Raw genomic sequence first — 14,388 nt, 5'->3', positions numbered from 1 at the left:
GAGAGAGATTTACTCTGTATCTAAACCCTGCTGTACCTGCCCTGGGCTTGCTTGATGGGACAGTGTAGAGGGAGTTTTATTCTGTATCTAACCCGTTCTTCAGAGGCCCTGGGCTTGTTTGATGGGACAGTGTCGTGGGAGCTTTACTCTTTACTAAACCTGTGCTGTTCCTGCCCTGGGAGTGTTTGATGGGGACAATGTAGGGGTGCTCTACTCTGTATCTATCCCGTGCTGTACCTGCCCTGGGAGTGTTTGATGGGACAGTGTAGAGGGAGATTTACTCTCTGTCTAATCCGTGCTGTACCTGACCCGGGAGTGTTTCATGGGGACAGTGTAGGGGGAGCTTTATTCTGTATCTAACCCCTGCCATATCTGCCCTGGCAGTGTTTGATGGGACAGTGTTGATGGAGTTTTACGCTGTATCTACCCCGTGCTATATCTGCTCTGGGGGCGTTTCATTGGAGAGTGTAGAGCGAGTTTTACTGTGTATCCAAACCGTGCTTTACCTGCCCTGGGAGCTTTTGATGGGACAGTGTAGAGGGAGATTCACTCTTTATCTAAACCTTGCTGTATCTGCCCTGGGAGTGTTTGATGGGACAGTGCAGAGGGAGCTTGATTCACTATTTAACTCATGCTGTACCTGCCCGGGGAGTGTTTGATGGGACATTGTAGAGGGAGCTTTACTCTGTATCGAAATCATTCTGTTTCTGCCCTGTGAGTGTTTGATGGGACGGTGTAGGGGGAGCTTTGCTCTGTATCTTACCCGTGCTGTACCTGCCCTGGGAGTGTTTGATGGGACAGTGGAGAGGGAGCTTTACTCTTTATCTGACCCGTGCAATATCTGCCCTGGGAGTGTTTGATTGGACAGTGTAGAGGGTGATTTACTCTGCATGTAATCCTTGATGTACCTGCCCTTTGAGTATTTGATGGGACAGTGTATAGGGAGCATTACTCTGTTTTTAACCTGTGCTGTACCTGCCCTGGGAGTGATTGATGGGAGAGTGCAGAGAGAGCTTTACTCTGTATCTAAACTGTGCTGCACCTGCCCTGGGAGTGTTTGATTCGACATTGTAATTGGAGCTTTACTCTGTATCTAACTTGTTCTGTAGCTGCCCTGTGAGTGCTTGATGGGACAGTGTAGAGGGTGAATTACTCTGCATCTAACTCCTGATGTACCTGCTCTGGGAGTGTTTGATGGGACAGTGTAGTAGGAGCTTCACTCGCTATGTTACCCGTGCTGTACCTGCCCTGGGAGTGTTTGATGGGACAGTGTAGAGCGAGCTTTACTCTGTATCTAACCCCGTGCTTTACCTGCCCTAGGAGTGTTTGGTGGGACAGTGTCGATGAGCTTTACTCTGTATCTAACCCCATGTTGTAGCTGCCTGGAAGTGTTTGATGGGGCAATGTAGAGGGAGCTTTACTCTACATCTACCCCGTGCTCTACCTTCCCTGGGTGTGTTTGATGCGACAGTTCAGAGGGAGCTTTACTCTGTATCTAACCCGTGCCGTACCTATTGTGAGAGTGTTTGATGGGACAGTGTAGAGGGAGCTTTACTCTGTATCTAACCTGTGCAGTACCTGCACTGGGAGTGTTTGTTGGGACAGTGTAGAGGGAGCTTTACTCTGTATCTAACCCAGTGCTGCACCAGCCATGGGAATGTTTGATGGGACAGTGTGGAGTGAGCTTTACTCTGTATCTAACCCGTGCTGTACCTTCCCTTGGATTGTTTTTTGGGACAGTGTAGAGGGAGCGTAACTCTGTGTCTAACCCCGTGCTGTACCTGCCCTGGGAGTGTATGATGGGACAGTGTAGACGGAGCTTTACCTTGCATCTAACCTATGCTGTATCTGCCCTGGTAGTGTTCAGTGGGACAGTGTAGAGGGATCATTGCTCTGTATCTAACCCGTGCTGTTATTGCCCTGGGAGTGTTTGATGAGACAGTGTAGAGGAAGCTTTACTCTGTATCTAACCCGTGCTGTACCTATCCTGTGATTGTTTGATGGGACAGTGTGGAGGGAGCTTTACTCTTTATGTAACCCGTGCTGTACCTGTCCTTGGAGTGTTTGATGGAACAGTGTAGAGGCAGCTTTACTCTGTATCTAACCCGTGCTGTACCTCCCCTGGGAGTTTTTGATGGGAAAGTTAGAGGCAGCTTTACTCTGTATCTAACCCTTGCTGTACCTGCCCTGGGAGTGTTTGATGGGACAGTGTAGAGGGAGCTTTACTCTGTAACTTACCCATGCCATATCTGCCCTGTCAGTGTTTGATGGGACAGTGTTGATGGAGTTTTACGCTGTATCTACCCTGTGCTATATCTGCTCTGGGGGCGTTTCATTGGAGAGTGTAGAGGGATCTTTACTCTGTATCTAACACGTAGTGTAACTCCCTTGGAATGTTTGATGGGACAGTGTAGAGCGAGTTTTACTGTGTATCTAAAACGTGCTTTACCTGCCCTGGGAGCTTTTGATGGGACAGTGTAGAGGGAGATTTATTCTGTATCTAAACCTTGCTGTATCTGCACTGGGAGTGTTTGATGGGACAGTGCAGAGGGAGCTTGATTCTCTATCTAACTCCTGCTGGACCTGCCCTGGGAGTGTTTGATGGGACAATGTAGAGGGACCTTTACTCTTTATCTAACCCGTGCTGTACCTGCCCGGGGAGTGTTTGATGGGACATTGTAGAGGGAGCTTTACTCTGTATCTAACTCGTTCTGTTTCTGCCCTGGGAGTGTTTGATGGGACAGTGTAGAGGGAGCTTTACTCTGTATCTTACCCGTGCTGTACCTGCCCTGGGAGTGTTTGATGGGACAGTGTAGAGGGAGCTTTACTCTGTATCTAACCCGTGCTGCACCTGCCCTGGGAGTGTTTGTTGGGACAGTGTAGAGGGAGCTTTACTCTGTATCGAACCCCGTGCTGCACCTTCCCTGGGAGTGTTTGATTGGACAGTGTAGAGGGAGATTTACACTGCATGTAATCCTTGATGTACCTGCCCTGTGAGTGTTTGATGGGACAGTGTATAGGCATCGTTACTCTGTGTTTAACCCGTGCTGTACCTGCCCTGGGAGTGATTGATTCGACATTGTAGTTGGAGCTTTACTCTGTATCTAACTTGTTCTGTAGCTGCCCTGGGAGTGTTTGATGGGTCACTGCAGAGGGAGCTTTACTCTTTATCTAACCTGTGCTGTACCTCACCTGGGAGTGTTTGATGGGACAGTGTAGAGGGAGAAATACTCTGCATCTAACTCATGCTGTAACTGCTCTGGTTGTGTTTGATGGGACAGTGTAGTAGGAGCTTCACTCGCTATGTTACCCGTGCTGTACCTGCCCTGGGAGTGTTTGATGGGACAGTGTAAAGCGAGCTTTACTCTGTATCTAACTCTTGCTGTACCTGCCCTGGGAGTGTTTGATGGGACAGTGTAGATGGAGCTTTACTCTGTATCTAATCTGAGCTGTACCTGCCCTGAGAATATTTGATGGGACATTGTAGAGGCTGCTTTACACTGTATCTAACCCTGTGCTTTACCTGCCCTAGGAGTGTTTGATGGGACAGTGTCGATGAGCTTTACTCTGTATCTAACCCCGTGTTGTAGCTGCCTGGGAGTGTTTGATGGGGCAATGTAGAGGGAGCTTTACTCTACATCTACCCCATGCTGTACCTGCCCTGGGTGTGTTTGATGCGACAGTGTAGAGGGAGTTTTACTCTGTACCTAACCCGTGCTGTACCTATCGTGAGAGTGTTTGATGGGACAGTTTAGAGGGAGCTTTACTCTGTACCTAACCTGTGCAGTACCTGCACTGGGAGTGCTTGTTGGGACAGTGTAGAGGGAGCTTTACTCTGTATCTATCCCAGTGCTGCACCTGCCGTGGGAATGTCTGATGGGACAGTGTAGAGTGAGCTTTACTCTGTCTCTAACCCGTGCTGTACCTTTCCTTGGATTGTTTGTTGGGGCAGTGCAGAGGGAGCGTAACTCTGTATCTAACCCCGTGCTGTACCTATCGTGAGAGTGTTTGATGGGACAGTGTAGATGGAGCTTTACCTTGTATCTAACCTATGCTGTATCTGCCCTGCTAGTGTTTAGTGGGACAGTGTAGAGGGATCATTGCTCTGTATCTAACCCGTGCTGTAATTGCCCTGGGAGTGTTTGATGGGACAGTGTAGAGGGAGCTTTACTCTGTGTCTAACCCGTGCTGTACCTGCCCTGGGGCTGTTTGATGAGACAGTGTAGAGGAAGCTAAACTCTGTATCGAACCCGTGCTGTACCAATCCTGGGAGTGTTTGATGGGACAGTGTAGAGGGAGTTTTACTCTTTACCTAACCCGTGCTGTACCTGTCCTTGGAGTGTTTAGTGGGACAGTGTAGAGGGATCATTGCTCTGTATCTAACCCGTGCTGTAATTGCCCTGGGAGTGTTTGAGGGGACAGTGTAGAGGCAGCTTTACTCTATGTATAACGCCATTCTGTATTTGGATTTCAGAACCGAACTATGTACAGAACTTTCAACAGCCGGCCAACCAGTCCGGATGACATGAGGAAACAGCTGGAGCTGAAAGCCGAGGAGCTGTTGGTTGGTTTTGAAAAGAAGCTGTGTGGTAGCTCGGAGCAGATCAAGAAGTTGACCCAGGAACTGCACAACAAATTGCAGTTGAAGATCAACTGGTTTTGCGCTACTTACAATGATAAGTTTGGGCTCGACGTCGGTGCTGGTGTGCTCGCGGTTTGCGGGACGGTGGCGGGGGGATGCAGGTGTCGTTGCGATGTACAGCAACTTGATGACGGCGGCAGCCGCCACTGCGGCGGTGATTTTGAAGTACAAATAGACAGAATAACAGGGTCAAGATTCAGGAGGCTGTCTGCACAGTAGATAGAAGAGAGCACCCTCCCCTTCCCTCTCTCAATCGCTAACGCGGATGTTTCCTGTGCCTTTATACACCCTTTCCTCTATTACTTTCAATATATAATGATAGAAACATAGAAGATGGCATTGCTCTGTAGGAGTAGGCCTTTCAGTCCCTCGAGCCCGTTCTGCCATTGAATGAGATTGTAGAGGGTGGTGTGTGGGGTCAGCTTCGCCTCTGACTTATGAGCGGTTCGAATCGCTTCCACTCCCTTGGTTCTAGACCTGGCACTTACTTGGGGGTTGTAATTACAGCAGACAACTGAATTTTGGTGAAAGAACTTTGATCTTTATTTGAGAAAGAAATACACAACACAATAATCTTAACACTCTAAATTGGGGGAACATTTCGGAATATCTGAGGGGAAAATAACAATAGACAGAATACTTCACCCCTCCCAATCCCACTTCACTAGCTAAGTTGGGCTGCAGAGGACCAGGCATAGTGCTTTTCAAAACGACTTCTTTTGACAGTTGTAGAGTTTCGCGATTTTGGGGTTCTCTAGATGTGTTGGTTGGTGCCTGCCGTTCCCCAGACGCGCGAGAGGACTTCCCCTGCATTGCTGGTTAGTTTTCACGTGTCCACTGATGCGGTCGGGTGCGTAGTGGATCTATCAGGTGAGTACCCAATTTCTTTTGGTTAGAAGTAGGGTTTAGAGTCTTTTCAATAAAATCTTACCCAGGGGTAAGTCAGGACAGTTTGAAGAGTGGAAAAACTTGTGGATCTTCGGTTTCTTCCAAGTTGGTTTTTGTTTGTCACGGTGGCCCAATATTACCTGGTTGCTGGTAATATTTTTGGTTGTTTGTTTCGTGGGGCCCTGGACTGCTGGGATGGTGTGTTACTTCTTCGAGAGGGAGAACTGCTTCGAGATGGACTTCTTGATCCCGATGTTGGTGGATCTCTTCTGAGTCGACAAATCTTCTTACTCGAACTTGAACTGGAACTAACTTCCTCTTGGACTGCATGAACTGAACGAACTGTTTTCTGTGAAAAACGGGCCTTCAATTATACCGATTGAGGCCTGCTAATCTACGCAGCAAATCAGTCCTGGCTTATTGTTAGTTTTGGCGGGCTCATTAATATTGATTGGTTTGAATAGTTTAATTGGTTTCGGGATGGTCCCACCAACCTTAAGTTGTTTTAAGATTGTGTGAATTGGTTTCGGGATGGTCCCATCGATTGTTTAAACACTTGTTTAATTGCAGCAAAGTTGTTTTTTCCAGTGGGGCCAAGGTTCTTTTGTTGGTTGGTGGCATGTCTTGCATTATGCCAGGTTTTGGATGGTTCTGTAATTTTGGCGGGAACTGCTTTTCCGTTGGTCTGTTGTCAGTATGTAAAATGACTGAGACAGTCTAGGTAGTCCGCAGACAGCTCGGTTAATGCCAATACCCAAAACTGTCCGTTTACAGAGGCCAATCCCAATTTCTTTGTTGCAGCCTTTTCCCCTTCCACAGGCTCGAACATGCCTTTTAAAAAAATACCAAAATCCTGGGGTTTTTGGCTTTAAGACCTCCCTTAGGCCCAATATACTTATACCATTCTGACATGGTTTATAACAGTCCAAAAAAACCTATTTTATGGTAATCTTCCTGGTTTCGGGGGATCTGCTGAATTTTGAGAATCTTACAAGATCATGGCTGATCACCCAAATCCAGTACCCTGTCACTGCTTTCTCCCCATATCCCTTGATCCCTTTAGTCTTAAGAAATATATCTAACTCCTTCTTGAATATATTTAATGAATTGGCCTCAACTTCCTTCTGTAGTAGAGAATTCTGCAGGTTCACCACTCTCTGGGTGAAGAAATTCCTCCTCATCTCTGTCCTAAATGGCTTACTCCTTATCTTTAGACTGTGACCACTGGTTCTGGACTCCACCGCCATCGGGAACATCCTTCCTGCATCTAGTCTGTCTAGTCTTGTTAGAATTTTATAAGTTTCAATGAGATCCCCTCTCATTCTTCTAAACTCTAGCGAATATAAGCCCAATCGACCCAATCGCTCCTCATACGTCATTCCTGCCATCCCAGGTATCAGTCTGGTGAATCGTCGCTGCACTCCCTCCATGGCAAGAACATCGTCGCTCAGAGAAGGTGACCAAAACTGCACACGATACTCAAGGTGTGGTCTCACCAAGGCCCTATACAACTGCAGCAAGACATCATTGCTCCTGTACTCGAATCCTCTCGCTATGAAGGCCAACATACCATTTGCCTTCTTAACTGTCTGCTGCACCTGCATGCTTACCTTCAGCGACTGGTGCACAAGGACACCCAGGTCTCGTTGCACTTCCCCTTTTCCCAATCTATTGCCATTCAGATAATAATTTGTCTTCCTGTTTTTGCCACCAAAGTAGATAACCTTGCATTTATCCACATTGGGCAGATGCATGGCAGATGCAGTATAATCACCCAACCTGTCCAAATCATACAGGAGTTTCTCTGCATCCTCCTGACAGCACACACGCCCACCCAGCTTTGTGTCATCTGCAAACTTGGAGATATTACATCTAGTTCCCTCGCCTAGATCATTAATATATATTGTGAATAGCTGGGATCCTAGCACCGATCCCTGCAGTATCCCACTAGTCACTGCCTGCCACTCAGAAAAAGACCCGTTTATTCCAACAATTTGCTTCCTGTCTGCCAACCAGTTCGCTATCCAAGTCAATACCTTACACCCAATCCCATGTGCTTTAACTTTGTACGCTAATCTCTTATGCGGGACCTTATCAAAAGCCTTCTGAAAGTCCAAATACACCACATCCACTGGTTCTCCCTGATCTATTCTGCCAGTTACATCCTCAAAACATTCCAGTAGATTAGTCAAGCATGATTTACCTTTTGTAAATCCATGTTGACTTTGTCCGATCCTGTCAATGTTTTCCAAGTGCTCTGCTATAACATCTTTTATAATGGACTCTAGCATTTTCCCCACTACCAATGTCAGGCTTACCGGTCTATAATTCCCTGTTTTCTATCTACCACCTTTTTTAAATAGTGAAGTTACATTAGATACCCTCCAATCCAAGGGAACTGTTCCAGAGTCTATAAAATTTTGGAAGATGACCAGCAATGCAATTACTATTTCTGGGGCCACTTCCATAAGTACTGTGGAATGTAGATTATCAGCCCCTGGGGATTTATCGGCCTTCAATCCCGTCAATTTCCCAACACCATTTCCCTACAAATAATGATTTCATTCAGTTCCTCCCTCTCATTAGAACCTATGTTCGCCGACATCGCTGGGAGGTTATTTGTGTCCTCCTTTGTGAAGACAGAACCAAAGCATGTATTTAATTGGTCTGCTATATCTTTGTTCCTCTTTATAAATTCCCCTGATTCTGACTGCAAGGGACCTATGCTTGACTTCACCAATCTTTTTTTCTTCACATATGTATAGAAGCGTTTACAGTCAGTTTTTAGGTTCCCAGAAATCTTACTCTCAAACTCTATTTCCCCCACCTTAATTAATCCCTTTGTCCTCCTTTGCTGAATCGTAAACTGCTCCCAATCCTCAGGTTTGCTGCTTTTTCTGGCCAATTTATATGTGGCCTGATCTCTAGTTGGTTCCTCGACATATTGGTCCAGGAAACCATCCCGTATACACTCTAGGAATTCCTCCTCCACAGTTTTGTTACTAATTTGGTTTGCCCAATCAATATGTAGATTAAAGTCACCCATGATAACTGCTGTGTCCTTATTGCACGCGTCTCAAATTTCCAATTTAATGCCATCCCCAACCTCAGCATTACTGTTTTGGGGTCTGTATACAACTCCCACAAACATTTTCTGCCCCTTGGTATTTCTCACCTCTACTCAAACAGATTCCACATCAGTAGAGCTAATATCCTTCCTTACTATTGTGTTAATCTCCTCTTTAATCAACAATGCTACCCCGCCTCCTTTTACTTTTTGCCTCTCGTTCCTGAATATTGAATACCCCTGGATGTTTAATTCCCAGCCTTGGTCACCCTGGAGCCATGTCTCCGCAATCCCAATTATATCATATCCATTTACATTTATTTGCACAGCTAATTCATCCACCTTATTATGAATGCTCCTCGCATTAAGACACAAAGCCTTCAGGCTTGATTTTCAACATTCTTAGTCCTTTCAAAATTCTTATTTACTGTAGCCCTGTTAGATTTACACCCTTGATTTCTCGGCCTTCCACTTTTGCTTTTCTCCTTCCTGTCTTTTGTTTCTATCCTTGTTTCCCTTTCCTCTGACTCCCTGCACAGGTTCCCAACCCCGTGCCATTTTAGTTTAAACCCCCAACAACAGCACTAGCAAACACTCCTCCTAGGACTTCGCTCCTGGTCCTCCCCAGGTGCAGACCATCCAGTTTGTACTGGTCCCACCTCCCCCAGAACCGGTTCCAATGTCCCAGGAATTTGAATCCCTCCCCCTTGCACCATTCCTCTAGCCACATATTCATCTGAAATATCCTTCTATTTCTACTCTGACAAGCACGTGGCACTGGTAGCAATCCTGAGATTACTACCTTTGAGGTTCTATTATTTACTTTACCTCATTACTCCCTATATTCAGCTTTTATGACCCCATCCCGTTTTTTTACCTATATCGTTGGTACCTATATGCACCACGACAACTGGCTGTTCACCCTCCCCCTCCAGAATGCCCTGCAACTGCCCCGAGACATCCTTGACCCTTGCACCAGGGAGGCAACACACCATCCTGGAGTCTCATTTGCGGCCGCCGAATCGCCTATCTATTCACCTTGCAATAGAATCCCCTATCACTATAGCTCTCCCGCTCTTTTTCCTCCTATCCTGTGCTGCAGAGCCATCCATGCTCTGTTGGCTAGTTGGCTGCTGCTGCCTTCCCCCAATAAGCCACTTCCCACAACATTATCCAAAGCAGTATATCTGTTTGAGAGGGGGATGGCCACAGGGGACCCCTGCACTAACTGCCTGCACCTATTACTCTGCTTGGAGGTCACGCATTCCCTACATGCCTTTGCAGCCTTAGACTGTGGTATGACCAACTCATTAAACTTGCTATCCATGATGTCCTCAGCATTGCGAATGCTCCAGTATGTATCCATTCGCAGCTCCAGTGCTGCAATGCAGTCTGCCAGTAGCTGCAGCTGGATACACTTCCTGCACACATGGTCATCAGGGACACAGGAAGTGTCCCTGATTTCCCACATAGTGCAGGAGGAGCATGCCACGGGGCCGAACTGTGCTGCAGTGATTTACGCTTTCATTAATTTAAATTGAATTAAATCAAATCAAAACCACTAATTACACTACAATTAAATTATATACTCAAGGGCCCTTGTTTACTAGCACTCCCCGCTGCACAACAGAGACCTTAGAATTTATAACCACAAAATTAAGACCTTCTAATCTTTATAAACTATTAACATAGAAGATAGGAGCAGGCGTAGGCCATTCGGCCCCTCGAGCCTGCTCCGCCATTCAATGCGAACATGGCTGATCATCCAAGTTCAGTACACTGTCCCTGTAGAAATAAGCCTCTGTGGCAAAAAGCCTGCAAAAGTGAGTTTAAATGCTCACTGTACCGTTGCTCTCCTGCTGCCCCCACCGGCCTCTGTGGAAATTCAGTGAACAGATATCTCCCTGAGAGAGATAGTACACTGACTGGTGACTTTCAGTCTATCTCCCTGAGAGAGAGGGACTGTGAGACACCAGTCAGTGTACAGATATCTCCCTGAGAGAGAGGGGACAGACAGACACCAGTCAGTGAAAAGATATCTCCCTGAGAGAGAGGGACTGTGAGACACCAGTCAGTGTACAGATATCTCCCTGAGAGAGAGGGACTGTGAGACACCAGTCAGTGTACAGATATCTCCCTGAGAAAGAGGGACACAGAGACACCAGTCAGTGTACAGATATCTCCCTGAGAGAGAGGGACTGTGAGACACCAGTCAGTGTACAGATATCTCCCTGAGAAAGAGGGACACAGAGACACCAGTCAGTGTACAGATATCTCCCTGAGAGATTGACTGAGAGACACCAGTCAGTGTACTATCTCCCTGAGAGAGAGGGACTATGAGACACCAGTCAGTGTACAGATATCTCCGTGAGAGAGAGGGACTGAGAGACACCAGTCAGTGTACAGATATCTTGCTGAGCGAGAGGGGACTGAGAGACACCAGTCAGTGTACAGATATCTCCCTGAGGGAGAGGGATTGCGAGTCCAGTCAGTGTAACGATATCTCCCTGAGGGAGAGGGACTGTGAGACACCAGTCAGTGTACAGATATCTCACTGTGAAAGATGGGACTGAGAGACACCAGTCAGTGTACAGATATCTCCCTGAGAGTGAGGGACTGAGAGACACCAGTCAGTGTACAGATATCTGCCTGAGAGAGCAGGCCTGTGATACACCAGTCAGTTTGCAGATATCTCCCTGAGAGAGAGGGACTGAGAGACACCAGTCAGAGTACAGATATCTCCCTGAGAGAGAGCGGACTGAGAGACACCAGTTAGAGCACAGTTATCTACCTGAGGGAGAGGGACTGAGAGACACCAGCCAGCGCACAGATATCTCCCCGAGAGCGAGGGACTAAGAGACACAAGTCAGTGAACAGATATCTCCCTGAGGGAGAGGAACTGAGAAACACCAGTCTGTGTACAGTTAGGACCTGAGAGAGTGGACTGAGAGACACCAGTCAGTATAAATATATCTCCCTGAGGGAGAGGGACTGAGAGACACCAGTCAGTGTACATATACACTGGGCTAACCAAATTACTAACAATACTGTGGAGGAGGAATTCCTGGAGTGTTTACGGGATGTTTTCCTGGACCAATATGTCGAGGAAGCCACCAGAGATCAGGCCATCTTAGACTGGGTATTATGTAACCAGAAAGGATTAATTAGCACTCTTGTTGTACGAGGCCCCTTGGGTCGGAGCGATCATAATATGATCGAATTCTTCATTAAGATGGAGAATGAATTAGTTGACTCTGAGTCTAGGGTCCTAAATTTAAATAATGGAAACTACAATGGTCTGAGGCGCAAGTTGGGTAGGATTGATTGGTGAATGTCACTCAAAGGGTTGATGGTGGATCGGCAATGGCAATCATTAAAAGACCGCATGGATGAACTACAGAATTTGTTCATCCCTGTTTGGCATAAACATAAAACAAAAAAGGTGACTCAACCGTGGCTAACAAGGGAAATTAGGGATAGCATAAGATCCAAGGAGAGGACATATAAATTGGCCAGAAAAAGCAATAAACCTGAGGATTGGGAGCAATTTAGGATTTAACAAAGGAGGACAAAGGGATTAATTAAGAAGGGGAAAATAGAATATGAGAGTAAGCTCTCAGGGAACATAAAAACTGAATGTAAAAGCTTTTAATGATATGTGAAGAGAAAAAGATTGGTGAAGTCAAGCATAGGTCCCTGTTAGATCCGTATATCTTGATGTTGTGTGTCCTTCAATAACTAGACAGAGGCTGCAGGGGAACAATCAACAGTTGTTTACTGAATGAGGGTTACTTTAAAACTAACAGTAAAGATCCCTACTCAGGGTTTATATACAGGTGTGGTCACTGCCGGTACTACAGTATACAGGAGCTGTAAAAAGTAGTGCTCCCCTTAAAGGTACATACACTACAATTCCTCCCCTTTTTGATTAACAGTACCATAACATTCATTTAACAATTAACACTTTTAACATGCAACATTAACTGAAAATATTCCATTTATAAATTCAGTCTTTGGGGCGGCTTCCTGATCCTTTCTGGATAGCACCTTTCCTGAGTGTCTTGCTCTTGGTGCGGAGGCAATTCTGGCCCCCTGTCGTCGGTTGGTTCATCAGCTTCCGATACTACTGTTTCTGGGGTAGATGCTACCTGTATGTCGGGTTCATCACCAGGTACGCGCGACATGGGGTTGACTCGTTCCTGTGACTCTAGGATCTGGTCGACATGGCATCTCACAATGTTCTCCCCAACATCCACTGTGTACATTAGTGGCCCCTGCCATGTGCATATCGTTCCTGGTTGCCATTTCTCTGTTCGGTAGTCGCGGGCCAAGACTGGTTGCCCTAAATTGAAGCTCCTTGTCGGCTTCTCATTGATATGCTGGAATTGCTTATTCTCAACATCTCTTCGTACATTTAGTCTGAGCAAATCCAGACGAGATCTCAACCTTCGGTTAAAGAACATCATGGCCGGGGTCTGGTTGGTGACTGCATGTGTCGCATTTCTGTAGGCTAACAGGAAATTGTCCACCTTATGCTGCAGTGGAATGTCGTCATCGCACATGGCCCTTACTGCCTTTTTAAAGGTTTGTACGAACCTTTCAGCCAATCCATTTGTGGCTGGATGATACGGGGCGGATGTGTAATGCCTTATCCCGTTCCTTTTCATAAATTTCCGAAAATCTTCGGACACAAACTGTAGTCCGTTATCAGAGCAAATCTGCTTTGGCAAGCCGTTCCTGGCAAAAATGGTCCGTAGGACTGCAATAGTTTTCTCCGTGGTGGTGGAGGACATTTTGATCACCTCAGGCCATTTCGAGTGTGCATCCACGGCTATTAAAAACATTGAGCCCATGAATGGACCAGCAAAATTAATATGCACCCTTTGCCATGGAGAGGAGAGACACTCCTATGGGTGTAGAGGGGCATGTGGTGGTGCATTTTGGAACTTCTGGCAACCTGAGCAGCTCTTTGTCAGGTCCTCGATTTGCTGATCGATCCCCGGCCACCACACATAAGCCCTAGCAAGGCTTTTAATTTTCACCCCTCCCAGATGGCCTTCGTGAAGCTCATTGAGCACTCTCTCCCTTAACTTGGGTGTAATTACCACTCGGGATCCACACATCAAGGTCCCCTGGCATACTGACAGCTGTTCTCTTCTGGATGAGAATGCTGGCAACAGTGAGTCGCCATGTGTTGGCCATCCCTTCACCATCAATCATTTACCCGAGACAGTGTCGGGTCATTTCGGGTCTCCTTCTCTATATCCGCGTTAGTTACTGACAAGCGTTCAATTATAGTCGAATAAAATATTTCGACAGGGTCCACTACTGGTTCTTCCTCCGCAGTAGGCAGTGGCAGGCGTGATAGCCCATCAGCGTTTCCGTGCTGTTGCATGCCCTTATACTCTATTTCATATTGGTTCGCCCCTAGAAAAAGTGACCATCTTTGTAGCCGTTGCGCAGTCATCACCGGCACGCCCTTCTTTGGATTAAAGATGGAGACAAGTGGTTGGTGGTTAGTCAGCAAGGTGAACTTCTGCCCGTGCAGATAGTGGTTGAACTTTTTCACTCCCCACACTAGGCTGAGGGCCTCCCTGTCAATCTGGGCATAGTTACGCTCGGCTGAGGTTAGTGACCGAGAAGCAAAGGCTACTGGCCTCTCCAAGCCATCTGGGAATGTGTGCGACAGCACCGCTCCAATACCATAGGATGATGCATCACATGCCAACCGAATTGGTAGTGCTGGGTTGAAATGAGCCAACACCTCTTTAGATGTGATCAATTCTTTGCA

The 14,388-nt window shown here is 46.7% G+C and overlaps 1 protein-coding gene across 1 annotated transcript in view; it reads left to right on the top strand.

Moving 5' to 3' along the window:
• The window catches only part of LOC147082183 (RING finger protein 112-like), a 531,383-nt gene that overhangs the window by 456,717 nt on the left and 60,278 nt on the right, over window positions 1-14,388 (top strand). The window contains exon 15 of the mRNA XM_085980420.1: window positions 4,475-4,677. Within this exon, the coding sequence (XP_085836546.1) occupies window positions 4,475-4,677 (203 nt within the window). The remainder of the gene's footprint in view (window positions 1-4,474; window positions 4,678-14,388) is intronic.

This window comes from Somniosus microcephalus, unplaced genomic scaffold, assembly GCF_052327205.1.
Source record: "Somniosus microcephalus isolate GS21.2 unplaced genomic scaffold, FLI_Smic_1.0 scaffold153, whole genome shotgun sequence".
Taxonomy (NCBI): domain Eukaryota; kingdom Metazoa; phylum Chordata; class Chondrichthyes; order Squaliformes; family Somniosidae; genus Somniosus; species Somniosus microcephalus.
The sequence above is the reverse complement of the archived record's forward strand: the minus strand, read 5'-3'. Positions and strand labels throughout refer to the sequence as shown.